At 41.1% G+C, this 27,201-nt stretch overlaps 1 protein-coding gene and 1 pseudogene across 4 annotated transcripts; one reads left to right on the forward strand and one right to left on the reverse strand.

Annotated features, from left to right (window-relative positions):
- Window positions 1-1,304: 1,304 nt before the first annotated feature.
- On the reverse strand, window positions 1,305-20,195 carry LOC101711041 (glycine N-phenylacetyltransferase-like). 4 transcript variants are annotated; one of them, XM_087203614.1, is made up of 6 exons: window positions 20,005-20,195; window positions 13,833-13,928; window positions 9,589-9,696; window positions 5,172-5,244; window positions 4,158-4,329; window positions 1,355-2,351 (listed from the first exon to the last, which is right to left on the reverse strand). In XM_087203614.1, the coding sequence occupies exons 2-6, from the start codon at window positions 13,908-13,910 to the stop codon at window positions 1,949-1,951; spliced, it is 834 nt and encodes a 277-aa protein (XP_087059740.1). In that variant the 5' UTR covers window positions 13,911-13,928; window positions 20,005-20,195; the 3' UTR covers window positions 1,355-1,948. The 4 variants fall into 4 exon arrangements, with proteins under 4 accessions (XP_021103968.1, XP_087059740.1, XP_004869789.1 ...); XM_004869732.4 differs by having other exon boundaries at window positions 5,172-5,298; XM_021248309.2 differs by lacking the exon at window positions 20,005-20,195 and having other exon boundaries at window positions 1,305-2,351; window positions 13,775-13,928.
- Window positions 20,196-20,920: 725 nt separating this feature from the next.
- LOC101721482 (chromosome-associated kinesin KIF4A-like) lies at window positions 20,921-25,655 on the forward strand (annotated as a pseudogene).
- Window positions 25,656-27,201: the final 1,546 nt, after the last annotated feature.

Here is a 27,201-nt window from a genome sequence, read left to right on the forward strand (position 1 = left end):
ACTTTTTGCCTTCTGCCTGCCATGAATTTTTTCTCCTCTGAGATGCCCCTTTTGCCTGCCAGTCTGCCTTGGAGCCGCTCAACTATGAACTGAAGCCTCTACTAACTGTGAGGCAAATAAACCTTTTCTCCTTTAACTTTGAGTGTCAGATATCTTGTCTCAGCAACCAATAATCTCAGTAAAGCCTTGAGACACAGGCAAAATGTAGACAAATTTTCTGCCAGAGTATAACACATGGCCTCTAGTCCAGCTACCAATGAAGTCTTTGTTCCCAACTAAAACTTCCTGAGCCTGGTCTTTACTGCCCACATTCCTACCAGCCAGTCTTCTGAGCTCTGACTAGAATCTCCCATCAAGCTCTGTTTAGAGCATTTTGGGGCTTCTCTAGCCCACATATCTAAACTTTTCCAAATGCCTCCTCCAAGCCGGTTCAAATACTTCTAAACCATATGGTCCACAGTAATGGTCCCATTCTCAATACCAATTTCCTGTATTAGTGAGCATTCCTATTGCTGAGACACAATCTCTGACACCTATAAATTAAAGAAGGAAAGATAAAATTTGGCTCATATTTTAAGGAAATTTAGGCTGTAGTTGCCTGGCTCTGAGGCAAAAGCTTCATGGCCAAAGGGAATGGTGGAGCACAGCCACTTAATTCTTGACAGCCAAGAGCCAGAGCAAAACAGGGCTCCTGAGGAAGGGATGATAACTAGACATAGATCCCAAGGCCATGCCTCCATGATCCACCAAGACAAGCCCAGAAGTGTGTCCACTAAACCCCTAAGTGGAGTATAAAGCAAATCAACTTGACATTACACCCTAACCACTACACATATATACAACTGCACTTTTTAAAGGGGAGGGGAAAGCAACAGGGGAAAAATGGCTTTTAATGACCCTTGTCATTTTCTATAAAATGGATGATCATGGAAGATATTATGGTAAGTCGAATTAACAAGACAGAGAAAAAAATGTATTATCTCATTTATATAGAGAGTCTTTAAAACATTCACATATCCAGAGATGGAAAACTAAAGTGTGGTTATCAGAGAGGAGGATTGAGGTGAGAAAAGGGAGAGATGTAAATCAAAGGATACAAAATAGCTGATATGCAGGATGAACAGGTCTAGAGATCTAATGCTTAACATGATGAAACTGTACCATTTATGAGATTCACACAAAATGAGATTGTGGCTGCTGTGACCATGAAAACAAAATAAATTGTGTAACTATGTGAGATGATGTACCTCTTTGTTTCATTATGGTAACCATTTTCCAATTGACATTTAATCCAAAACCTCATATTGTGTGCATTAAATATACACAATAAATTTTATTTTAAAAAACTAATCTCTCAGGTATCATCTCCACTGACCATCATATAATTGTGAACTATTTAACATGATTTCTTTTCATTTTTATTAATGCACATTGATTATACAGATAATGGGTTTCTTTGTAGCGTTTTCACAAATTAACATGGTTATTAAGCATTGAAGCAGATCACAGGGCTTCCAGTAGAAGAATCGGGACCCTTTGCCCGCTAAATAAAGGGACATAGAAAAGCAAATTATATACTGTCCACAAGATGACACCACATCTTGGCAAACTGTCAAGTTCTCTACACTGGTAATCCAGATGTGAGACAGGAGTTCTTGGAGAAGAATTAAAGCAGCGTGAAGCAGACTCACTGAGCCCATGAGATGCTGGACAAGGCCGGTGGCCACTCCAGAAAGTCCTGATAACATCAGAGGGGTGTAGCCCACGCCAGGGCTGCTGGACCTGAAAAGTAATTTAGGTGCAGGAACCTGACAGTCCCATTGACCATTCACAGTGCTTCCCCAGAACTGAAACAACGCCCACTCCTTCAGTGCTGCTTACAATTTGCTCTGTCCACCCTTCCAGCCACATCACAGCCATCAATATTGTCTTGTGCTCAGAGTCAGCTTCACAGAGGCACACAGTTCCACTGGTTCCAGTCACAGGGCATGGCGACATGGTGCAGACGGTGGCTTATTTTCTGTATTGTTTTGTTGGCTTTGTCTGTATGGTTGTACACGGGGAATCCAAGCTTTTCAAGAGTCTGGGTCTGGATGTATAAGATATAAGAGACAAGGCCCTGGCCCCGGAACTCAGGCATGGTGCCTCCCATTCGCAGCTCGCCAGTGTGGTCCATCAGGGCCCAGGACACCAGGGTCTTCTCAGGCCCCAGCAGACAGAAGCTGGGAAAAGTCCGGATACAGCGCTCGATGAATCTCTGGCTTCTTTCATTACCACCAAAATGCCAAAATTTATTCACCAAGGCAGCATGGGTGACGTCCAGCGATGAGAGTTTAAACATCTCTTGATTACTATTGAGAAAAAGGGAAAAGAACAGACCATAGTATCAAGTACATTGTGTGTCCCCCCCAAAAAAATTGCAGTGAGAAGCAAGTAGGAAGATGGGCAACGATATGAACTCAGCAGCCAGGTGGGCTCATCATCTGACTAGCTGTGTGATTTTGTGCAGGTGACTTCTGTCTCTGCCTGCATGTCTTCTTGCATAAAATAGGGGTATTAACAGCACTTTTGTTAAAAGGCAGAAATAAATAAGGTGCATGCAGGTACCCCGAGTACAGTGCCACAAAACAAGGAACACTTCGTAAAAATTAAGTGTTTTTTCCAATTTTTCTGTGAATCTCCACAGATAATAAGACAGAGGACATCGTCTCCATATTACAGATAAGAAAAGTAGGTACACAGAAAATGACAAAGTACCCCAAAGTGATGCTAATGGGCAGTAAAGCTGGAGTTTGGAATCATGGACTCTTAGGAGACTGGTATCTGACAGTCCTCGGCCATCATGTTGAATGCAATGGAAAACTGAAGTGCGGAGTCAACTCGCTGGAGCCCTAATGGCCCATCATAGCACACGGAGGTGTGCAGACTCCTACAGTGGTGTAAAGAGGCTTCCAGAGGCAGCCTGGAAAGACCCTGCTGTGTGGGACTAGATAGAAATTCAAACCACCGATGTGCCCTTCACCTCTATGCTGTGAACAAGCCACTTCATCCTCAGATCCTGCCTGATGTCTTCTACCTCGATTATCTCATAGAGTGAACGAGAGGGTCTCATGGGATGTGAAATGAGGAGGTGTTCTCCTGTGGTACAGTCATGCACTTCACAGGCTGAGTGAACCTCTCGCAGTCACATTAGCACACAAGGAACTGAGCATCTGCCAGTCAAACTCCCATCAGCAGTTTTCTGTCCTATTCAGTTTTACAGTGCAAACAGGGGAAGATACACAATTTATTTTCTTTATTGGAAAATCTTTTCTCTGTTTATTCATTAAAAGCTTATTTAGTAAGAGCCTACTAGGTGCCAGGTGCTACTTGGCTGTGGAGGAACTGCTGGCAAGCCACACAGAGAAGATGCCTGCTCTGACAGGGCCTTCAGTGTAGCGGGGAGGCTTCAAGCAGCAAGCACGTCGCTAAGTAAACAAGTGGGCTGTTCTCAGACACTGATAAGTACAGTACATAAAATAAAAGTCGGGTTTTATAATGAGGATTTATGAAAGGGAGAATCGTTTTTGGTTTTGGTTTGGATTTGGTTTGGTTTTGGTTTCTTTTGGTGCTGGGGATCAAACTCAGGACCTTCGCTTGCGGGGCAGGTGGTGGAACCACTGAGCTAAATCCCCGGCCTGGGGAGAATCGTTTCAGATGAGGAACTCTCAATTAAGAACTGTCAAAGAAATCAAATTTGAAAGTATGGACAGTGATAACAAAAGAGAAAGATTTACGAAGATAATAGGAAAGAACAGTTTAGGCAGGCAAACAGCAAATGCAAACCACCCACGGGCACACGTCAGTGAGTGTGGGAGACTAAAGCAGCAGAAAAAAGTCCACAGCTGCAGGGAGGAGGGGACAGGAGCGACACCAAAGTGCAAGGTCTTGTCTGGTGCAGGTCTTGTTGCACCTGTAAAAGAAATTCAGTTTCATTTAATGCCATGAGAGGCATTGATGGCTTCTGAGCAGGTAAAGCACATAATCCACATAGCGACTAGAGGGATCACCCTGGAAATCAATTGCAGGGAGGCACATGGATGCAGGGAGCGAGGCTGGGAGGCCACTTTGGCGGAAGATGTTAATACATTGTACACAGCATCTTTTGTCAGACTTACATGACCTGGGGCGTCTCAGCTTCAGGACGAAAATTCTGCGTGTCCAGCAGGAATGGCACCAGTTTCTTCACTGTCTTTGGCATCATGTAGAGAATGCACTGTGTTTTCTTGACCTTGACCAATTTAGCAGCTGCAAGGCTTTGTATGACCTCATCCAGGCTGGACTGGGCACCTAGAAGGGCAGAAAGTAAGGATAACTGGAACTGTCCCTTCACAAAGTTTATGGACCGGCCCACTGGAGGGAAGCAGAACTTAGCGTCAGACAATCTTGCTTCTGTCAGTGCCACTTACTATGACTATGACCAAGTCACTCTCTGAGAATGCTTTCTCTTACGTAAAACAGAAATAACCCCAGAAATCCTGACAATTACTGTGCAGGCAAAGCAGAAATGGTATTTAAATTATAATAGCCAATCTTGATTTTGCACATGGTGTCTACCAAGGCATTGGTCTAATACTACTTCATTTAATCCTTACCCGGGCCCTATGTTGTAGGATTTTATTACCTTCATTTTTATAAATGAAGAAACAGAGTAATAGTTAAGTCACTTGCTCAAGTGTGCAAAGGAAGAATCTGAATGACAATGTACCCTTTGGAGTTACTACAGAGGGTATGCTCATAACCACAGCAGTTGTGCTGAGTGACCTTCGAGGGCCCATGGCATAAGGAGCTGTCATTATTATTCCAGGAATGGAAGGCCTAAGGGAAAGCTCTGTCCTCACACCCCGTCATGCTGAGGGACCCTGAATCGGTCACGCTAAGTAGATCATGAATCCTCAGCTAACAAGAGAGTAACTTCTCCACAGTTCCTCATATCAGCCCGTTGTCTGCAGCATCTAAATTCTACACCTTGAATTGCTGGCAGCCAACACAAGGAATGAGCATGACGTGGAGACTCCGAGGCTTGGCAGAAGGAGGTCAAAGTTGCAGGGGCAGGTGCCCAGGATGGGAAGAGACCCTACCGATGGAGACACAGTCGACTCAGCGCCCGGCACACCTCCCATGCTCCTTACTTTGGATTTGCAAATGTTGTTTCCAGTTGATGACATCTGATCTTCCAAGGAATTCCTGACAGCTCTGGGGGTCCTTAGAAAAGATTTGGTAAGTGTTGGTGTAGTGATCAAGGTCATCTGTCATTTCCTGTTTGGTTGGGCAACATGGAATAAGTCAAATCACTTATACCAAGTCATTTTAATATTTATTATCTAGCTTTTATTATACTGTTATTTTACAAAGTGAAATATGAATGTTTTTACACATTTTTATTATCCCTGAATCATTTACATTGAAACCAATTGAAAGACTCTATTTGCTCTATGTTTTAAAAAATCTTGTTCAACCAAATATTTATGTGTTATGTACAATTTAGTATCAGCCAAAGGTGCACTCATTTAAGAAGCATTTCTCTATATTCTGTGGTCTTCAGGAGAAAGAATAAAAGTGATATTGTCCTAGGCAAGCTTTGGTTGTGAGGCTGAATGTTATTCTGTTTCAACAAGTATCAGAACAAATTGTTTTGAGCATGGCAGTACTCAAATTGATATGGCAAACCCTGTAGTATAAGAATTTCCATTTACACTTCAGAAAACTATACAAAATGACACGCAATATCTTTAAAATATAGACCACAAACTGGCGTTGTTTAAAAGGCTAGTTGGGGTTTCTAGCAAAATCAAAACACAAAATTTATTCAAAATTACATTCTCAAAGTTAAGAAATAAGGGATAGGGTTACTTGAAGAACCAGAGAACAAACATCCAGGCAGAATAGAATAGCTGGAAAAGTTTTCACAGAAATGCACTTAAAGCTCAGCAATAATACCATTGACAACCAATTTTTTAAACATAACATTAAAAAATATCATTCCATTTTTAGGTCTTAATAATTAAATTTCTTTATTTTGATATTCTGTGTTGTTTGTGCATTTTAATAAACAACTATATGTATATATGGCATACAACATGATGTTATGTGGTACATACAGTTACTAAACAGGTAACTACAAAACAATAACTACTGTTCTGAAGAAAATTAACAGATCCATCACTTCATGTTGTTACCCTACTTTCTTTTGGATGAAAACAGCTGGAACTTGAAATTTAGTAGCAAATTCAGGAAAATGTTACCACCTGTACTCTTCACTTGATAAATTAGACATTTAGACTTCATCTTACATAGCTACTACCTCGATTCCTTTAACCCGTGTCTCCCCTTTCTCCCCCTGACTCAGTACCTGGTTATCCACTGCTTTGTCCTCTACGTCTATTTATTTGAATTTTTTTTAAATTAATAAAAGTGAAATGGTGCAAATTTTAACTTTCTGTCATTAGCTTATTTCTCTTAACATAATTACGTGTCTTTATGTCTTCTGTGGGAAAATTGCCCATGCTTCAATCAGGTTATTTGTTTTTCAATCACTGAACTATTTGAATACTTCAAATATTTCAACTCTCAAGTTGTACGATGTCCTCGTAGTTTAATTTTTATTGTACATGATTGCAGTGCATAATTGCTCCATTCCCTGTGGGAAGCTGGTGCATGGACATAAAGCGTCTCAGTTCTTTTTGATGCCCTTTCTTCCTCCCTCCACCTTGCTCTGCCTCCCTCAGTCACTTGGTCCCCTTCTCTTTTCTAAAATATCTATCCCCTATTTATTATTACCTTTCATTTTGCTCTTTATTTATATTTTGGGTTCCTCATATAACAGAAACCAGGTGATATTTAAGCTTGTGTGTCTGATTTATTTCACTTAATATTATGGTCCCAAGAAGCATCCGTTTTCCTACAAAAGACGCAAGTTTATACTTCTTTACAGTAGTAGTACTCCATTGTGTATAAATACAATATTTTCTTTATCCATTCACCTGCTGATGGACATTTAGTCAGCTTCCAAGATTTAGCTATTATGAATTGTGCTGCTATAAACATGGGTGTGCATGTGTCACTGAAGTATCTTCAACTCTTTGGGGAAGATGCTTAGAAGGGGAATAGCTGTGTGGAATGGAACTTTTAGTTTTAGTGTTTTGAGGAATCTCCACCCTGATTTCCATAGTGATTGTACTAGTTTACCTTCCTACCAACAATATAGAGGGGTTTCTTTTCCCCATAGCCTCACCAGTATTTGTTATTATTTGATTTTGTGATGGTAGGCATTCTTTCTGAAGTAACATAGAATCTCAGTGTTGGTTTTAATTTCCACTTCTCTAAAGGCCAGGAATGTTGAACCTTTTTCATGTATTTATTAGCCATTTCTACGCCTTCTGAGAAGTGTCTATCCATTGTAGTTACCCATTTTTTGATTGAGTCTTTTATTTTGAGTGGTCTAATTTTTTTGAGTTATTTATATATTCTAGATGTTAGTCCTCTGTCTGAAAAGTAGTGTGTAAATATTTTTCCCTGTTCTGTAGGTCATCTCTTCACTCTAATGATTGTATGGTTTGCTATGCAGAAGCTTTTTCACTTGATATGATCTCATTTGGTGATTCTTGGTATTATTTCTTGTGCCATTAAGTTTCTGTTCAAAATCTTTCTTATGCCTATGTCTTCAAGAGTTATACCTATTTTATCTTCAAGCAGATGGCTTCTGTTTTAACATTTAGACCTTTGGTCCCTCTTGGAATGGACCTCAGTGTTGTTAATGACACAAAGGTTGTGAGACCTAACTAAAGTTTGACTCCATCTTAAATATAAGACAGTGAAGTGGCCTTGACATAAATTCCACTTCACTGAAGTCAACTATTCCCCTAGTCTCCTTTGTGCCCATAAACTAATGATAAAATGTCCTTGCTGTGGGACAACAGATTAAAAAAAGAGACACTGCTCCTAACTCAATCCTCTGTCTGCCCAGAAAACAGATGCTCCCGGGCCCATTATCTATAGAACATTCTGTCAATGTGCTGATTGTTCCTTTTTCCCATAAACTCTACATGTAGCCACCCCTCAACCCCCAATGCTTGCTAAATATCAACCAATCATGTAACTGCTAAATGAAACATCCCCAAACCTTGCAGTAGCCACAATAAAAACCCTGCTGATTTCGAATTCGGGGCTCTCAATCCTGATCCGCTCTGTCGGTGATGGTTGAGTGCCCCTGCTCGAGCTTGAATAAACAACCCTCGTGTGTTTACATCGGAATCGGCTCCTTGGTGGTCTTTGGGGACTTCGTGATCTGGGCACAACAAGGTAATCTGGATATTGGCATAGATTTTTTAAAACCCTATTAACAGCAACAAGTATGCCACCTTGGCAATAGCAAGTAAATCAGCAACAAGAGTATCATTCAGGACAAAGTGGATATTGAGGTACTGTAAGAACCAATAATGTACCACACTGAACTATTAAAAAAAACTATAATGATTGTATAAAGACTAAGACAACCCAAATGGTGACAGCGAGTAGTCTATACCCACACCACCCTGAACACTCCCGACCTGGTCTGACTTGGGAAGATAAGCAGGGTTGGGCGTGGTTAGTAGTTCGTTCTTGGATTGGATACAATAGTAAACATCTACTAAATGCAACAATTCTGCCTCCACTAACAACAGAAAAGAATTCAACAGGAATAACATACAGCTAACTATCGAAGGGTTAATAACGTGTAAATGTTATACTAGTAAGATATAGGGGTGGAGAATGAGAGAATGAAAGAGAAAAATTTGAGAAATTAAACAATTGAGGATGAGAAGGAGAAGAAAAAAAGTAAGACAAAGGATCCTATTGAGGATTACAAGGATAATAATACAATTAGATAAAGGTATTGGAAAAGAACAAATAGCCAAATGAAGATAAAAGAAAAAAGTGTGAACATAAGGAAAATACAGAACGTATCCTCATTATGTGGATTTTTACCTTATGTTTTTTGATGTGCTTAAAACATATTTGTATTTGCAGTCTGTGAGTCACTTTACTTGAGTGATTTCAAAAAGTCTGGAACTGCAGACATACTTTAAAGTACTGATATTGTTATTTTTCTTATATGTTTCCCTAAATTCTTTATATTTACCTTCATACATTTTAGGTGTTATTCTTCCCTGATCTTATCAGCCTATCAAAACCTACTTAACATCACAATCCAATTTGAGTGAAATATTTACCTGCAAGGCTCCTTAGTCTTCTCCTTGCACCTGCTGAAATCTCTATTTTTAATCATCTCTTGGCCAGTCCTACTTCTATATCTTAAAGTATAGTCTTTAAACTATAAAAATTCTTACAACAAGAGCATAAGCATTCCTGAAGGCTATTGCACCTTTCTCACGATATTGGAATTTGTCTGCTGGCCTGTGATTCCTCCAGACTGTGAGCTTCCTGAGGACAGGACTAACTGGTCACCACCTCGATTCATCTGTGTTTTGCTGGGATCCCAGTTGGCCAGGTTCATGTTACATGGCAAATACAAGCACAGTCGTATTCATACCACAGCTGGCAGCTTACCTGCTCCTGAGGACAGACAACTACTGTATTAAAACCCGGCCATGAGTCCACCAGGGCCTTAAGCTTGAATGGGTTTCCCTGGTTCATGTGGAAGACAGTCCCATAAACCTGCAACATTTCCACAGAATGGGACAAGAAGCACAGTACAAAAGGTCAGTGAAAAACAGGCTTTCTTCTATAAACTTCGGGTAATTCTATGAAATTATATAGCATCTAGTCCAGGCTTTACGTTGTATTTTATTATCCCCCAACACAGATTTTTTTATGAAATCATGAGAATATATACATATATAACATATATTATCAATCACTCATTATTGCATAATTTATTCTTATTTTTTATATATCTACACAGTTTTGTAAACAAAATTATCTAGTGTATATTAGTACAACATCTATTTTCCCACATACACTGTACATGGGCATATTTCCACGCTATGTAAGCACATTTCATGACTGTACAATATTTATTATATGTTTAATTTTTTTAAACCTCTTATTCCAGCCCATTTCTGTTTTCTCTGATATTTTAGTCTAATTCTTCTTAGGAAAGTTTTTGCTTAAGCCTTTGAAAATATGCCTATTAATACAAATTTAAGAAGGGAAATTTCTATGTCAAACATTTCCTGCCACTGAAAGTTTTTATTACCTTCTAAATATTTACAAATTACTTTCTGGAAAGTTGAAATGACCTCTCTCCTATTTACTGAGAAGGAGATCACAGTGCTAGTCACGAGCTTTGGCGAGCACAGCCCAGGGTGAAGCATGGGGCAGCTGTTACCCTTCCCAAGAGCCAAGTCATCAAACACCACTGCCCTCAGGAACCCTGAAGAAGGCGGGCAAGGGCTGACAAGTTCAGAAGGCTGTGGCTCTGAGGAAGAGGAGACTCAGCAGTGCTTAGCAGCAAGGTCAAGTGGAGAGCAGGACAGCTGAAGGTCCAACGAGTGTGAAGGACCGATTGGACAAGAACATCTCACTGACCAGGGCACGGCCTAGCCCCGAGATGCTCTATCCTTCCCTTGAAAATGTCAGACTGAGGAAAAAGGGGAAGCAAAATTTTCACTTAACCAAGTCTGTATGAAAGTATTAAATACTCTGCCATTTGTGGATATGCAATATAGCAATTAAATCCAGTTTTAGGGGGAAATAAAGGTCACTTCTTTAAACATTGGAATTTGGAAGTAATCACTACTCCTCTCTTTCTCCTCACTACAAACTGAGTGCATCAGAGCTGGGAGGTGACACAGACCTACTCAGTGTTTATTGTTTGGAGACGGGATCGTCTTCAGGCCACAACACCCAAATCTTTCTCTTACCAGAGTTGGAATGAGGATTGAAGGGGAATGTCTACCATACTGACTTTCTGGTTTTACTAATTTGACATGCAAAACTGCCGAGACACAGCATCAACTTCTGCAATGTTGCTCAGAAAATAATGAATTTGTTGGGTCAAAGAAGTCTGCCTCTGGACTCGGCCTCTCGACAGCTGCCCTGTGCTCCCTCCGACTGACCAGTGACCTGGGGGTCACATGAAGCTCATGTGGCTTAATCCACAATGACCTTTACACAGGTGCAAGAGCACTAGGAAAAGGTAACAAAAGGTGGAATATTTATTATGCCTTTCCTACCAGCATTCCCGTCAACTGTACCAAACCCAGCATCTTTATGCTGCCCTGAGAAGTCTGGATATTTGAATCATTAGCAAAAAAAAAAAAAAAAAAAAAAAAAAGTGTAGACTAACAAGGGTCTATAATTAAAGGGTTTTTTCCCCTTTGGTTTTTGTTTTTCCTTAGATGTTATTGTAAATGGCACTGCCTTTAAATTTTTAATTCTAATTGCTCATTGCTAGTGTACATAAATGTAATTGATAGCTGTTATTTCATATTTTGGCCTTGAATCCTGACACCTTGCCAAACTTCCTTACACCTAAAGATTGTTTGGTATATTTCATAAGATTTTCTACATTAGAAAATCATGACCTCTGTGAAAAAACTGTATTTTACTTCTTTTTTTCCAATATGTACTCTTTCCTTTTTCTTGTCATTTATATTGGCTAGAACAACCAGTGTTACTTTGGTTTGTTTTGCTTTTTGTTAGGTCTGCAGTCCTCTGCTCAACCAGCTGAGCTATCGAGGGATGCACAGTATCCCTTTGAATATCAGTATTGAGAGTGGATATTTTTGCCTTATATCCATCTTAGAAAAATCATCTTTCACTATTTGGTAAAATATTAGTTGAAATTTTTGCTCGTTTTTTTTTTTATCAGGTTGAAGGAAATCCCTTTTATTCCTGGGCTGCAGAGGTTTTATGTTTATTGGAAATATTAAATTTTGTCAAATAATTTTTCTATAACTATAAAGAGAAGATCATTTGGGTTTTCTTCTTTAGTTTGTTGACATGGGAACTTACATTATTGATTTTTGAATGTTAAACCTTCAATTCTTAAGATAAATCCCCATTGGTTATGATATGTTATTCTTTTTAAATGTTGTATTTGACTTCATAGTATTTTGTTGAGAATTTTTGCATCTATGTTCACGATGGATATATTCTGTAGTTGCTTTTAATATATGTAGTATTTCTAGTTTTGTTATTAGGGTAATTCTGATCTCATAAAATGAGCTGGGAGGTGTTCCTTTCTCTGCCCTATTCCAAAACAGTTTATGTAGCTTGGTATTATTTCTTCTCCACTTGTGTGGTAGAAATTGCTAATGAAGCCATCTGGATGAGGAGTTTTTTTCTTGAAGTGTTTTAAATTACAGACATAGGACAGCTTAGATTGCAAATTCTTCTTTGGTGACTTTTCATAATTTGTACTTTTCATAAAATAAATCTTGAAATGTATGAGTACAGTGTTGTTAATAACATCTTTATTATGCTTATACTCTCTATTGAGCTAGTAGCAGTGTCTCCCATTTCATTCCTAATATTGGCAATCTGTGACTTTTCTATTTCTTTGTCGCTTTGATTACAGCATTGTCAACATTATTGAACTGTTCTGAGAACGAGATTTTGGATGCGTAGATGATGTATAGATGTTTGTTATTATTTTATTGTTTTTCCTCATTGATTTCTTTTTCCTACTCCTCCTTCCCCTCATCCTCCTTCCCCTCCTTCTCTTCCTGCTGTTCCCTTCATTCCATTTGTTAATGGGTTAATTTGTACTAATTTCTAGTTTCTAGAATGGAAACAAATTTTCTGAGATGAGGTCATTCTTAGTTTTTTTAGAATAAGCAGTTAGTAATATTTTCTAGTTGTCAATAATCTATTTGCATCTCACAAATTTTGATATCTGTACTTTAATTTTCATTCAATTAAAATACTCTAATTTTCCTTGTGACTCTGAAGAGTGGTATATTTAGAATTGTGTTTATATCATTTGCAGAAATGTGGGACATTTTCAGATAGCTTTTAAATTTTAATTCCATTATTGCTTAAGAACATATTTAACATGATTACAATCATTTTAAAATTCTAAAAATATGTACTCTAACCAGATAGATATTCCTTAAGCACTTGAATAGCACGTGTATCCTGGGATTGTGAGGGAGATATTTTTCAAATGTCAGTTCAAATTGGTTCCTTGTTTTATTCAGGACTTCTATATACTTACATGTTTTCTCCCTATTCTATAAATTACTGGAAGAATTATACTAGCAAGTTTACCAGGTTTTTTTTCCTTTTAGTCCTATTAGCTTTTATTTCATGTATTTTGAATCTCTGTTGGTAGGTGGGGAAATGCTTCTGTGTACAAGATTATTGATCCCCTTCTAAAGGAAATTTCTTGCTCACCAAAAACTATACATAATCATTTGAGATGGGACAAGACACAAATTGATTTGTTATTTACGTCAAGAAAGAATCACATGGTTAAGCTCTTACCAGAAACACAACTATTTAGGAAAAACAATTAAACATTAATGTGTTAGTTTTAGTCGACCTTTCAACTCTGGAAAACTTCCAGATTTATATAACACAATTCTTTGATGAGCAGAAGGAAATGTTTTGGGTCATAGAGCATTGCCTCTTGTCTTGGTCAGGTTAGAGAGCTGAGTCTCCAGCTTCTCCTCAGTTGTATGGCTGTGATACACATTTCTTGCATAGAGGGGATGAGTTAAATGAGATCCCACACAGTGAGTGCTGATAGCGCAGAATGGGTCCTCAGGGAATACTTTCTTTTTCTCACCTCTTTCATAGGCAGCTAATGGCTCTTTATGTCCATGAGTGTGTTGTTCCACTCTTACCTTTAAGGATTCAGGGAGGTTCTTCAGTAAGGATTTCTCTAGCATTTGTAGCATCTGTGAACTTTGCAAATGGAACATCTTGGTAGGAACCTTAGCCTAAATAGAAGATCAAGAATAATCAAGGACTGGAAAGAGCAGGAGATCACATGGGTACAATAAGTGGGTCCAGGGAACTGTCTGTTGGGGCTCAGTCTTGCTGTTTCATGGATGCTCCATTCACTAAACTTCTTACTGTAAGAAAGAGCAGGCTGGTAGCGGGTATAGGTGCCTCTTCCTGAAATTATCTCCAGCATCTTGCTCAACTTTTAAAAATATTTATGAAAGTTTTGTTTTCACCTTTTTATAAAACCCAAAATTCCAACAAGTAAAGATGCATCAACATTAGTGAATCTGTTCTCTAAGAATGCATGACCATTCTTTCAGTTTCCATCCATATCCAGCCAACTCTGCCACTATATGATACCCAGCGTGCTACTCAACTCTTTGATGCCTTGGTTTCTTCATCTATAAATGGCAGTAAGTGCAGCACTTAGTTCAGAGAGTAAATGACAGTTAAAGAAGTCAATGCATGTAATGAGTTTGAGCACCCAGAACATAGTGAGCATGCAATGGTTATGATTACTAGTAGCCTCTTTTATCATTTATTATTTTACCTGTATAAATTGATAGGGTGTAATGTGATAGTTCAGTACATGTATACAGAGCATGATGAGCAAATCAGGGTGGCTAACATTCGCATCTGTCTTCAGCACAAGCACAGATCAACCCACACTGCTGTCTGAAAATGGTCCAATGAGAGAATTTTCTTCTACATAACTAACCATTTTTGTGAATTTCAAATGAATTGAAAAACATTAACTGGAAAAACATTATATTAATCCATGTAAACATGGTGCATCAGATGGTTGGTTTTAAATCTACAGCAACAGGCCTGGCTTGAGCAATACTCAGTATGTGTCAGCCATCCTAACTATTGCTAGTATTCTTGGTATTAAGACAAAATAAGAAATTTTAAAAACTTTTCCTCTGGGTCTTTACTTAGAAGACATAATGATTATGTAGTACAAGTCAAATTTGAAAAACAAAGGAAAAAAGAAAAATATTTGATTATGTATTAGCATAATTAAGTATGTATATATTTACATTAGTACGTATTATACGTATACGCAAATAGTGTACTATCCTTCAAGCCTGCCGCTATTATTTTTTTTAATTTAGAAGGTCTTATGGAAGTATAGGGCTTAGAAATCTGTATTTTAAAAAGCTCTCCAGATTCTTTTTGTTAGTATTATCAAATTTTTTGAGGCATAATTCATACTCAGTAAAATTCACCAATTTTTTTTTATTTATTTATTTATTTATTTATTTATTGGTACCAGGGATTGAACTTGGGACCTTGCTCTGGCAAGGCAGGTGGCAGAACCACTGAGCTAAATCCCCAGCCTTACCAATTTTAAGTGGATGATTTTATGCATTTTGATAATGGTGTATATTGGTAGAACTAGTATCATAACAAGCGGGGATTTTCCAACAGACCCCAAAGATTCTTCTCCTTCCTTGCCATCAACCCCTTTCTCTTTCTCTGACACTGAGCCCAAAGCAATCATTAACCTGTTTTGACCCTAAAATTGTCCTTTAACAAAATGTCAAATATGTCAAATTTTTTAATATGTGGCTTTTCCAGACTAGCACCTTTTTTTGTCAAATCCAAGTTGTTGCGTGTTTTGATAGGACAGTCTTTTTATTGCTGGATAATATTCCATTATAGGCATTGTGTGGATGTATCAGTTTTTAACCGTGAACCTGTTGAAGGGCATATGGGTTACCTGTAGGTTTGGGCAATTAGTAATAAGTTATTAGAAAGAGTCATATATATTTATTTATTTATTTCCCTCTGAGTACATTTCCAGAGTTGTGTGATAAGTGTATATTTAACTTTAGAAGAAACTGGCTTTCATTTCTCCAAAATGAATGCACTGTTTTACATTTTCACTGTAATGCATGGAAGTTCCACTTGTTTCTCATTCTCTCCAACACTTCTGTAGATGATTTTTTTCTTTTTTTTTTTTTTTTTGTAGATGATTTTTTTCTATGCAGCCTTACTGAGGTACCACTGATGTATTGAGTGAAATCCTCAACAACACCCTTAAATTTTAAAAAACGTTCAAGAAGATACACAGAGCATATTCTCGGGGTAGGGAAAAGGTTAAGGCCTGTGTGGATTCCAACAGGTGCACGTCCCTGAGGGACCCATGGTGGACACTGCTCAGTCACTGTGAGTCAGCAGAATGAGAGTGGCTGAAGAGCTCCCACCACCCCTACCGTGTTCTGGAAACAGCTTTCGGCAGCGATCCATCCTCCCCATCTGAGAGAGGCCTCCCAGAGGTCCTCCTTGCTTACCCAGGAGAAGGCCAAACACGGGCCCTCCAAAGCCTCATTCTTTGCTTCATAAATAATGAGCTGAACTGTTAACCCGTGTTCACAAATAAGGCAATATTTGTCGATCAAACTTCAGTCAGTGTTCTCCCCGCTGACCCCAGGCTGAATGTCCACTTCCCTCCTTCACTGCCCCCACCAAAAATACCCTGAGCTCTGGGGAAAACGTTCTGCGATCCACTACAGACAGAGCTGTCCTTCATTCCCCTTCCCCTGGGTTCTCCATGGCACTATTTCTCCCTCCTAAATGGTTAACCACTCTCTTCATCCTCATGGGCTCATCAAAACAAAGCCAGCTTTACCAAACTGTAGTTAACTTTCTCCTCTTCACGGGACTGTGAACAATAGTGGTGTGCAGAAACACCCTTCTTGCTATGAAGTAGGACACCGCAAAGCTTGCTTTCCTCTCACCCTAAAAGAGCAGCCCTTTTCCTCCCCATTGTTCAGATCTTTGTAGATCTTGTGATCTGAGATGCCTTCTAATTGCAACAGTCCCTTACCCCTTTTGAAAATACAGTGTAAACAAAACGACTCCTCACCCAAGCATGGAGTTGGTTTCTCTTCTTTTAAAATATTTTGGTTCAGCTTCATTATAAGTTAAACTGATTTTATGAGAATCTGAGTATGTAGCAATCTATTCTTTCACTCAACCATCCACTCATTCATACATTAAATCTCAACTGAAAACCCATTGTAATGTTTTTGTGAGGTGTTCCTGGGCTGAACTGAAGGGGGCTTCCTGCAATTCCCTTCCCAGCAGTTGTGCAGTGGGGTGGTCCACAGAGAGATTTTTGTGGGAGTTTTGCAGAAATTGGAGCAGCAGCTGCTTTTGCCAGGAGGCAGTGCATAAGCTGGCAAGTAATGCACTATCCCCGAGATCTACTGCCCACTTCTTGGCCATCCTGGACAAGTGTGTGCTCACCTCCACCAGATTTACCTAACAGGCTTACATGGGAGTCTGAAAGTAGGCAGCCCTAGAATACTGAAGAGAGGAGGATGTACAGTGAGTTGCATGCTCTTGGGAAGCACTGGCTAGGTCTTTTTGAAAGAAAGTATAAAGAAAGTTCTTCGTGTTAGATGGGAATGGTGACTAGACACAAATTGGGGATATGCAAAATCCTGTTTGGAGAAAGCCACCATTGTCCTAATTGTTTACCTCATGGCTACCTTCTACTTGCCTCGTAGTTTTTGTTTTTTAATGACCCTTGGTTGTGTGTGTGTGTGTGTGTGTGTGTGTGTGTGTGTGTGTGTGTCTCCATGGAACTGGCTTATCAATGTTAGGTACCTAACTCCAGCGGGCTCTTTCTCTGATCATTTTGAGTTCCACACTCTCTTGTCACTGTATCCAAGACCTTCCCGTCATTAGTTTGACCTTTCTGGAACACTGGTTCTTTGGGTTGATCAAATAGAATCTGTACTTGTAGAGATAGTGCTGGTCATCATTGATTTCTGTTGGCTCTAAATTACCAGTGATTTCACTCTACCTTTTGATCTCGTTGCTTTAAAATACTGGGGATTGCTTGGACTGAGAAACATGACTTTTCCAGCTGTTTCTCTTTGTCCAAGGTTTTTTTTCAGTCTTTTGGGTGCAAGAACATGTCTTCACTTAACCCTGAATTCCCTTCATGACTTAAAAGGAGAGGAATCTTAAACAGAACAATTGAGGCAGTGGTGACAACCTGGCCGTTGCTGCTGGGAAAGTAGCTGAGGCTGGTAGCATTCTCACTCATGCAGTTCTAGTGAATTATTGCCCCCCTCACACACACACACACACACTTTGGGTCTGGGGACAGAATCTGTGGCCTGGCACATCCCAGGCAGCTGTTCTACCACTGCATTACACCCACCTTTGGCCCCCTGTAAACTATTTTTAATCACCAAAGCCCCACCTGCTAATCTTACCCTCTCTGCACAAGATCACAGAACAGTTTTAACACAACACCTACTTCAGCACCTCTGAGGGCTCTTCATTTACGTCCCACTCCACAATGCCTACAAAACCCAGCTCTTATTCCTTTTACAAAGCCCGAATCACACAATGGGTTTTTCTTAATTTCTTCCCTCTATGGTCTGAAACCCCAGCAGAACCAAGCACTTTCTTCACTCTCCTAGGATTATGTACATATTTCAACCACAAAACTGGGATCAATGGGTTATAGTTGGTCTTGTGAATTCCTCTGGACAAGGCCTCAAATTTTATCCTTTATTCTCAGAGAGTATCACATTGGCTCACTCCCATTAAGGACTCATTACATGTCTGTTTAATGATTTCATTATGAAGTATTTATATTAACATAGCCATTTATTTAGTCATTTTGCTTACTAAGTGCAAAGATTCACCTATTCATTCAACAAGTAAGCCATTCTCTGAATCTGTGTGTCCTCCTTGAATTCGTATGTTGAAATTCTGACTCCACAGTGATGCTAGGTAGAAGGGAGGCCCTTGGGGCCTAGGTCCTAAGGAAACTACTTCCACCACATGAAGACACAGAAAAAGGCACCACCATTAGTCAGAAAACAGACCCTCTCCAGACACTGACACTTAAGAAATAATGTCTGCTCTTCATAAGCCACCCAGTTTAAGACATGGGGTCAGAGCACCCAAATACACTAAGATGACATATATATTGAAGGCCAACCATTGAATGGTATGGGGATTTTTATCTGATGCTCCACTGAAATAAAACACCAGACTAGACTACAGCCACGTAGGCCAAGCCTTAGAGTCTCAAGGCAGAAGTGTAATGAGTCTGAAGGCTGATTTGATGTTTTAGCTAGAAGCATCTCAGAAGGTTACAGGAAAATAAGAAGCAGGGTGAGTTTGATCCCAGAATACCGAAGCTGTACCATGGAAGTATTGCTGGGTATATTTGGGACAGCATTCTGCACACGCCTACACACACCCCTGGGGACACAGCCATTCTGTTTACTAATGGGATGGACTAACCATGGGAGACCTGAGGAGCTGGGTTATCAGTACTGGCAAGGCACATCATCCTGTGAAAAGAACTTTGAAACTTCTGACAAAGCCACTCCGGTACTCAGAATTCAGCCAAAGAAAACAATTCCTTTGAAGAAAAACCCCCTATGAAAAATTGTGGTAAGCATAGCTACCTCATCATTTTTTGTGCACATTTTATATACCACATAGATGAAGAGAAAAATCCAGAAGGAAACACCAAGTAATACAATAGATGAGTGGGTTTTTTTAATTTAAATGAACACTTCATCACCTTTGTGTTTTAGTCCCTGTACTAGAACCTGCTTAGTCCTTTTATGACTAAGTAGGTTACTTAATTTCCCTGGCCATCAGTTATCCAAAGAAAAAGCCAACTACTTTAGACTGTCACCAGAGGATCACATATGATATTTGCACAGCATTGTACACTCTGTGTCAACCGTTTCCTGAACCAGAATGCTTCTTGCCAGGGGCTAGGACATTTTCTGACACACACCTACCAAGGCCCAGCTCCTAAATCTTTTCATATTTATTTATCAACTCACAATCAAACTTGACTTCATCCAACCAGAACTTTCTCTTGGATCTAGCACACTGCCCCACATATCTGGGTTTTTCAAATACAGTAACTTCCTTCTCCTGTGATGTAATTCTCAACACAAGTAAGCTCAGGAGTTCTTATCCACATCCATCAGGAATATTTTGATTCATTCCACTTCAGTAGGGAAGCAAAAGGAAAGGAGTGGCCCCAGAGCATCTGTTTCCCCTTGTTCTCACCTGCAAATCTGTCTTCTTATTCTCTACAAACGTCTCTGGGACAAGAGGCAGCAGACGCTTCCAGAAGCTTAATATAAAACCTCCAAGTGTGCCGGTTTTGAAAGGTGTACTTTGATCTGATTTCCCAGAAACTGCTGAGCTAGAGTTCTTGGTAGAGTGCACGCGTGGGGCTGTGCAATGTGATGTGGACTCAGGCTCCTCCCTCTGGGTTCTATGTTGAGGGAGATGGCTTTGTGCCCGACAGCTCAGCAGTGAGCATTCTTTTAAGTCTCCTCCCAGAAACTTTCTGGCCTTGCTCAGCCACTCTGGGCTGTGAAAGCAGCTCCCCAGGTGCCAGGAGGGAGATGGGTAAATGAGTCTTAAGAGCTGGCTAGTGCTCCTACTTGGTGTTGAGGATCAGAGTTCTTTTCTCAAACATCCATAAAGAAAATTGCCTATTTAAAGGGACTAAAGACAAAGATGCTAGCCTTCAGAATGTGCTCAGTAAATTCTATACAGGGTAAACAGAAGGAAAACTATACCCAGACACATGGCACTTAAATTACTGAAAACTGACTGTAAAGAGAAAACCCTAAAGGCAACCTGAGGAAGAAAGATGCATTTTGTAGGGAATAATAGTATAAATAATGGCTGACATTCAGAAGCTATATCATAATGTTCAGAACACAAAAGAATGGCATTTTTGAAATACCAGGAAAAAATAATTCTTAACCTAAAATTCCATATCAAACAAGATTTTTTTTTCCAAAATGGAGGTAAAATGTAAATACTTTCAGATGAATAAGGCAATCTTGTCCTGCCACTGGCAGGGGCACGGGGCGGGGGGCGGGGGGTAGAACTCCAGTAGGAAGGGAGGATGTGGTAAATATCTAAGCTGCACTCCAATTGGCTGGCGCCTTTAGGACCAGTTTGAAACTTGGCTGTTAAAGCTCTGGTTGGGACAAGACACAGGGAGACCCGGACATTTACGTTGAGGTGGCATGGACCTGGGATCAGGAAGGAAGAGGTGAAGGGCACTCCTGTAAAAGTGGCACTAAGTGTTGCCCTCTGGGCCCTGGAGACATTAGGGAAGACTGAGGGATGTGCCCTTCGTTTGTCCTGTGAGCCTCAGGGGGTGGTCGGTAGTGACAAATCCTGTGCCTGCAATACTGTCTTTGACCCCTCTGCTGGACAGGAAGAGGTCTTCAGTACAGCAGTGGCACCACTCATACAGCCCTTTTGAGAGGATGCGATGGCCCATGGGCAAACTGGCTCTGGAGAAATTTATTCAGTGGGAGGCATGTATACCAGAGCAAGAGAAGGAACCAACAGTCGGGGCCAAAACTGCTCTTTAAAGAAGAGTAAAGAGAGTGGTAAAGAGAGTGACTTTGAATTTACTCTGAAAGTGTCTGACTTGGAGATTTACAATGAAGAAATTTTGGATCTTCTGGGACCATCTTGAGAGAAAGCCTCTCAAATACACATCTGGGAGGACCCTAAGAAAACAGGAAGATTCTCCCTGGGAAGACGGTTTGGGCTGCCTTGGATACTGTTTCCTGTCTGAAGCGGGGCAGCAAATGTAGGACTGGACTGTGGGCGCCACAGCAATGAAACCCAGCTGTCCCGATCTCAGGCCATCTTCACAGTCTCCAAGGAGCAAAGAAAGATGGTGACAGTCGCAGTTTTCATTGGAAGCACACCTCGCAGACCTTGCTGGACCAGAAAGGCAGAAGAAAACCAAGGCTGCAGGCTTCGTCTAAAAGCAGCTGTTGATACTGACGGAGGCCTCTTGTGCTTGGGAAATGTAGCCTGTGTTCTTGAAGATGACAGGAAGGGGTGGCTTTGGGCACTTCAGAGATTCCAAGTTCACCCAAAGCTTCAAGATGCTTTAGGAGGTAACAGCCATACCCTCGTGACAGCCTGTGTGAGTCCTGCTGATTCTAACCTAGAGGAAACGGTAAATGCCCTGCACCATGCTGACAGAGCAAGAAAAATCAAGAACAAACCCATTATTACCACTGATCCCCAGCAGCTGAACTTAATTGTCTTAAATACCAAGTACAAGAGCTGTACCTCTTGCCACTGCACGCCCATCGAGGTACCTACCCTACCTTACCCATTAGCGTGGAACCATCAGGGAATCTGCAATCCCTAAGGGAGAAGCAGCCATCCCCGGCAGAGGAGAATGAAAAATTAAGTCAGGGTCTGAGCGAGGCTGCTGGTCAGACAGCCCAGATGTTGGAGAGGACCATTTTGAAAGAACAGGAGAATGAAAACATGAATGCCAAGACAGCAGAGTTAGGAAGCCTGCAAACTGGATCTTTAAAAGCAAGTGGAGAGGTTGGAAGACAAGGAATTAAAAGAAAATATAGAGATAATCCAAAACCTCCAACAAGTGACTGCCCAGCTGTGGGATGGAGGTGCTGCTTTGTGGCTGGTGCCATTGGAACTGCAGTGGAGTGGAAATCAGTATGGAGACACCTCAGAGAACTAGGACTAGAGGTCCCATTTGACCCAGCTATTCCCCTGCTGGGTATCTTCCCCAAAGAATTTAAAGAATCATACCACAGCGATATATGTGCACCCATGTTCATAGTAGCACAATTTGTGATAGCTAAAGCTTGGAAACAGCCCGATTGCCCATCAACTGGAGACTAGATAAAAAAGAATGTGTTTTTTTTTTTATAAAATGGAGTACTATTCATCTATAAAAAATGAGAAATTAGAGACATTTAGAGCTAATGGATGCACATTGAAGTGATACTCTTAAGTGAAATAAATAGGACACACGTGTAAATACCAAATAGTTTCTCTAGTGTGAGAAACTGAAAGTGTAAATAAGGACTAAAATGAATAATTAATAATGTGAAATTGGAAGAAAAGGTCCAAAGTGGACAGGGAAGTGGGAGGGGTAGGGGAAAGGAAAGAAGGGAATGGAATTAATATGAGAAAAGGAAAAAATAGAAACAAAGTCTTTGTAAATAGGGAGGGGTGGAGGGGTTGAAGGGAGGGCAGGGGAGGGGGGGAAAATAAGAACCAAGGTATATCATGTACAGGCACAAATCTCTAATGATGAATGTCATTATATTGTATCCTGAAAATGTACCAATAAAATAAAATTAGGAAAAAATGTAAAGAAACTGCAGTGGAAGCAGAGGCTCCAGTAGAAACCAGACCAGATACCAGCAAGTCTTCTGGTGCTTTCTCCACTCAACACCCCTACGGCAAGCTCAGATGTCAAAGGAGCTGCCTGAGCTAATAAAGCCCACACGCTGAAGAGGCCCTCGCTAGAAAGATGACTGAGAATGCGGACCAGCTACGAGCCATTCAGTTCCAGTGCCAGCATCACATCGGAAATCTAGAATTAGAAGTCAGCAGGCTGCGAGAGGGAAAGGAGGAATTAGTTCTTGATCTTCAGACAGCAAAGATGAATGTCAACCAAAACACGCTGAGTGGGCACTGCCAAAACCCTCCAGAAGCTGGAGGGTCAAATAGCTGACCTTAAGACAAAACTAGGTGAGCAGTCCAAACTTCTGAATCCACAGAGCATTCTGCCACCAAGCTGAACCAAGAAACATGAAGGATGAACATGCAGCGGGTATAGCCAACGTGTCAGATGAGGGGATGCTGAGAATTCGGACGGTGGAAGACCAAGAGGTCATCCAGTTAAAAGAACGAGACAGTAAGAGCTGAGGAAGCTGCTCGAACTTGAAAGCAACTTCCAGAAGCAGTGCAGTGCGTTAGGACAAGACTGAGGGGCAGCAGCTGCCAACAAGTCTCTCACGGGCGCGCTCCAGAAGCAACAGAAGGTCACAGATAACAGAAAGAGACGCAGAGCCGTGGAGTGGGCGATACTGCAGCTCCAGTGAAGAGTTGACTTGGAAATAAAGTTGAGGTTACGGTCAGTAACATCACCGGAATGACCTTCTTGAAGATAGGAAGAGCCTGGCTTAGGATCTGGCTCAACTCAAAGGAAAAGAGGAATCTGGGGAGAATCCACCTCCCAAACTCCAGAGGCGCACATTCTCACACTCTGAATAGGCGCTCGAGGTTGGAAGTCAGAGGGTTGCATTGCAGGGGAGACTGACAGCTGAAGACTGAAAGAGAACTGCCCAGGGCTCAGACCACTGACTTACAACAGCAGCGCCTCCAGGCGGGCAGCGAAGAAGCCAAAGCAACACCGGGAGGATACTGTGACAATTCCAGAAGCCAGATGTGCCCTGAAGTACTTACTTGGAGAGCTGCTCTCCTCCAAAATGCAGGCCAGCAAGCTGGAAAGCAGTCTGAATCCAGCAAAGCCCGTCGTACAGATATGCAGCACATGCTGTTTGAGAAGCAAAATCACTTCACCAAGACAAACAGAGAAGGGCAAGCCGAGCCCATCAAACTGGAGCATGCAGCTTCTCAGCCACCGCAGCAAGCCAGACGGCAGGAGGCAGGGGGTCCACCCGTGGGAGGGGGCCGCCACTGCTGCTGGGCACACTCAGGAGTCAGAATGAGGAGCTTGAGAAGATGCTTGAAGTGGGGGAGCAAAGTCAGCTGCTTCTGCGGGAGAATGAAATCACCAAGCAGAACTGACTGTCCTCCAAGGAGCCGGTGGACAGAACGTCCTCTTCCTAGTGATACCCTCTTCTCTGAGTATGCCCTGCCTAAACCCAGACCTTCCCGTATTACAGAAAACGTCCTGCAGCGAATCATGGACAATGGGTTCTAACATATGATTCAGAGCATTCTGTGGTTGAACCTGAGGACAACGGCAATGGGACGATGGGGACGAGGACTGGAAGCCAACAAAATGAGTCGGGATGTCCAGGAAGAGCATCAGAGTCTCCCTGAGGGGCAGATGTGGAACGAGCAGTGCAGGCACAGGAAGCACAAGTGGGCGGGCATGGCCTGCCCCTGTGACCCCTCCAAGTGTGGGGACCGCCACCACGGCCAGGATGGCTTGGAGCAGGCGCTGTTAACAAGATGCTCCAGCTCCTCCTCCTCCTTTGACCTCCCAGAACCAAAACACAGCAACAGAACCCAAAAAACTAAGGCTCTGGGGAAGAGAAAGAGGGGAGCTCTGGCCAGCAATCCCAGCCTTTCTCTGGCTGCTCCCCTCTCAGAGAAGAGGCCCACTGAAGTCAGAGTTGTTATCTGTACCCCCACTCTGCCCTGAAAGGTGCTTTCAGGTGGCATCCAGCAGGGGCTTCTTGAGGACTTCTCTGGGTTTCAGGTGTTGGTGTCGCTGTTGAGAAAAGGGACACGACGTTATTGAAAGGGAGGGAAATGGTGTCCAGTGTCGCCCGCAGTCTCCAGCCCCTGCCCCAGAACTACAACGCTTCCTGCTCCAGGAGGTGCTGAGCCATCCGCTGAGAGGGAACCCACCAGCCTCCCCGTGGCTCATGGGGAACCGGAGCCCAGCGGGACCGGACTCTTTCTCACGTGTGAGCAGCTGAGTCTGTTGCAGGCTGGAGAGGACTAGGGTGTCCCCTCTGGGTTCTCTCAGCTTAACAGACCAGCTTGGCCTACAGTGGCCAGACTCCTTCATCCACTGCGGTCCTATGGAGCTGGGGTCTTTTCTCCCCAACTCTCTTTGGATTTCACTCTTTTAACAGAGCCCTCAACTGTCTGTGGTGTGACTGAAGTAAATGCAATATTTGTAAATGTTAATTAATAAAGCTTAATTAAAAGTACATTTAAATTTTTTCTTTTCCTAAAATTTCTTTTAAATTTTTGGTATTTAACTCAAACACAGTAACTATTCTGCAGTTATAGCATATGTAGAAGTAAACTGTTTAACAATAGCAAAAGGTAGCAAATGGAATTATACTGTCACTCCGTTCTTTTTTTCTTCCCCCTGCAGTACCACAGGTTGAACTTGGGACCTTGCACTTTCGAGGCAGGCACCGGAACCACTAAGCTAAATTCCCAGCCCTGTTACTCTGTTCTCATCTGTGGTTTAACATGATCTCAAGACTAAATGTGATAGAGTAAGTATTCATGTTGTTACTATTGACTTTTTATTAACTATAAAACAGATATGAAGAGGAAAACTTAACAGCTAATATATATGGTTTCTAGAAAGTATACCCTTTGCTAATTGGGTGATTTTCAGAAACTTATGTACTGATAAAAGGTGACAAAACTGATTCTAGGAGTTATTTATTTAAAATTTTGTTCTATGACCAAAAAGCAAATCATCCTTTTTGAAAAAATTAGGGCAGAAAAACTTTTATGTTCAAATACTTGTGAAAAAGCCATGACATTGAAATATTATTATCTCTTTACCCGATTGCTTACCGAGAACTGAAATGGAAGACAGAGAGTATATTTTGAGGCAACACATGAACTTCCTTTGTCAGATTCATTGTTGATGTCTCCTAAAATTTTCAGTTAGAAATTCAGCCACTCTCTAGCAGCATGGAGTGAGTGGTGAGGAAGTATAGTTTACCAGTTCTCCTGGTTCCTCAAGAAGCTTCCAGGACCAACACTGTTTTCATGAAAAGCCTACTTTACTTATGAAGTTGGGTGGAAGACTTTTTACGTGTCCTTTATCAACCTAAGGAAGTTCTACTCTATTCCTAGTTTTCTAAGAGATCTTAGTAGGAATAAATACTAGATTTTACAAAAATGTTTTCTCTTTAGAGATAAAGTTTTACAGTGCTTTTCAGTTTGTCAGTGCTCGAGTTGAATTGGTTTGTGAACCCAAGGCCTTCACAACGAGCTACATCTCCAGCTCTTGTTTATACTTTATTTTGAGACAGGTTCTCCCTATGTCAAAAAGTTTCCCAAGCTGGGCTCGAACTTGCGACCCTTTTGCTCAGCCTCCAAGACTGCTGGCATTACAGGCTGTACACAACACCAGGCTTGATTTCTATTTTTAAATATCAAAATAAACTTGCATTCCTGGAGGAATCATACTTCATCAGACTTATGATTTTTATACATTGTTAGATCCAGCTTCCTAAATCTTTGGAATTATTGCAAAGTAAAATTAAGTCAAATTGATTCCAGCAAAAACCACAGCAAACTATTTTTGTACACCAATTTTAAAATTCATAGAAATATGCAAAGGACAAAAATGAACTTTGTAAAATAAGAACAAACTTGGACAGTTAATATTATACAATTTCAAGACCTATTATGAAACTACAGTAACCAAGAGAGTGGGACTTTTGGTAAGACAGACAACTATATCCATGGCACCGAAGACAGACCACAAATAGGACCGCA

This window comes from Heterocephalus glaber, unplaced genomic scaffold, assembly GCF_053883595.1.
Source record: "Heterocephalus glaber isolate CG9 unplaced genomic scaffold, H.glaber_assembly_v1.0 deba00001805, whole genome shotgun sequence".
Taxonomy (NCBI): Eukaryota; Metazoa; Chordata; class Mammalia; order Rodentia; family Bathyergidae; genus Heterocephalus; species Heterocephalus glaber.

What these genes read in the sequence shown, in the direction of transcription:
- LOC101711041 (XM_004869732.4), bottom strand. Translation starts at nt 13,910, where the DNA reads ATGTTCCATTTGCAAAGTTCACAGATGCTACAAATGCTAGAGAAATCC. An exon ending in ACCTCCCTGAATCCTTAAAG is followed by an intron (nt 9,697 to 13,832) that starts GTAAGAGTGGAA and finishes GAAATGTTGCAG; the next exon opens with GTTTATGGGACTGTCTTCCA. An exon ending in ACAACATTTGCAAATCCAAA is followed by an intron (nt 4,330 to 5,171) that starts GTAAGGAGCATG and finishes CTGCCCTTCTAG; the next exon opens with GTGCCCAGTCCAGCCTGGAT.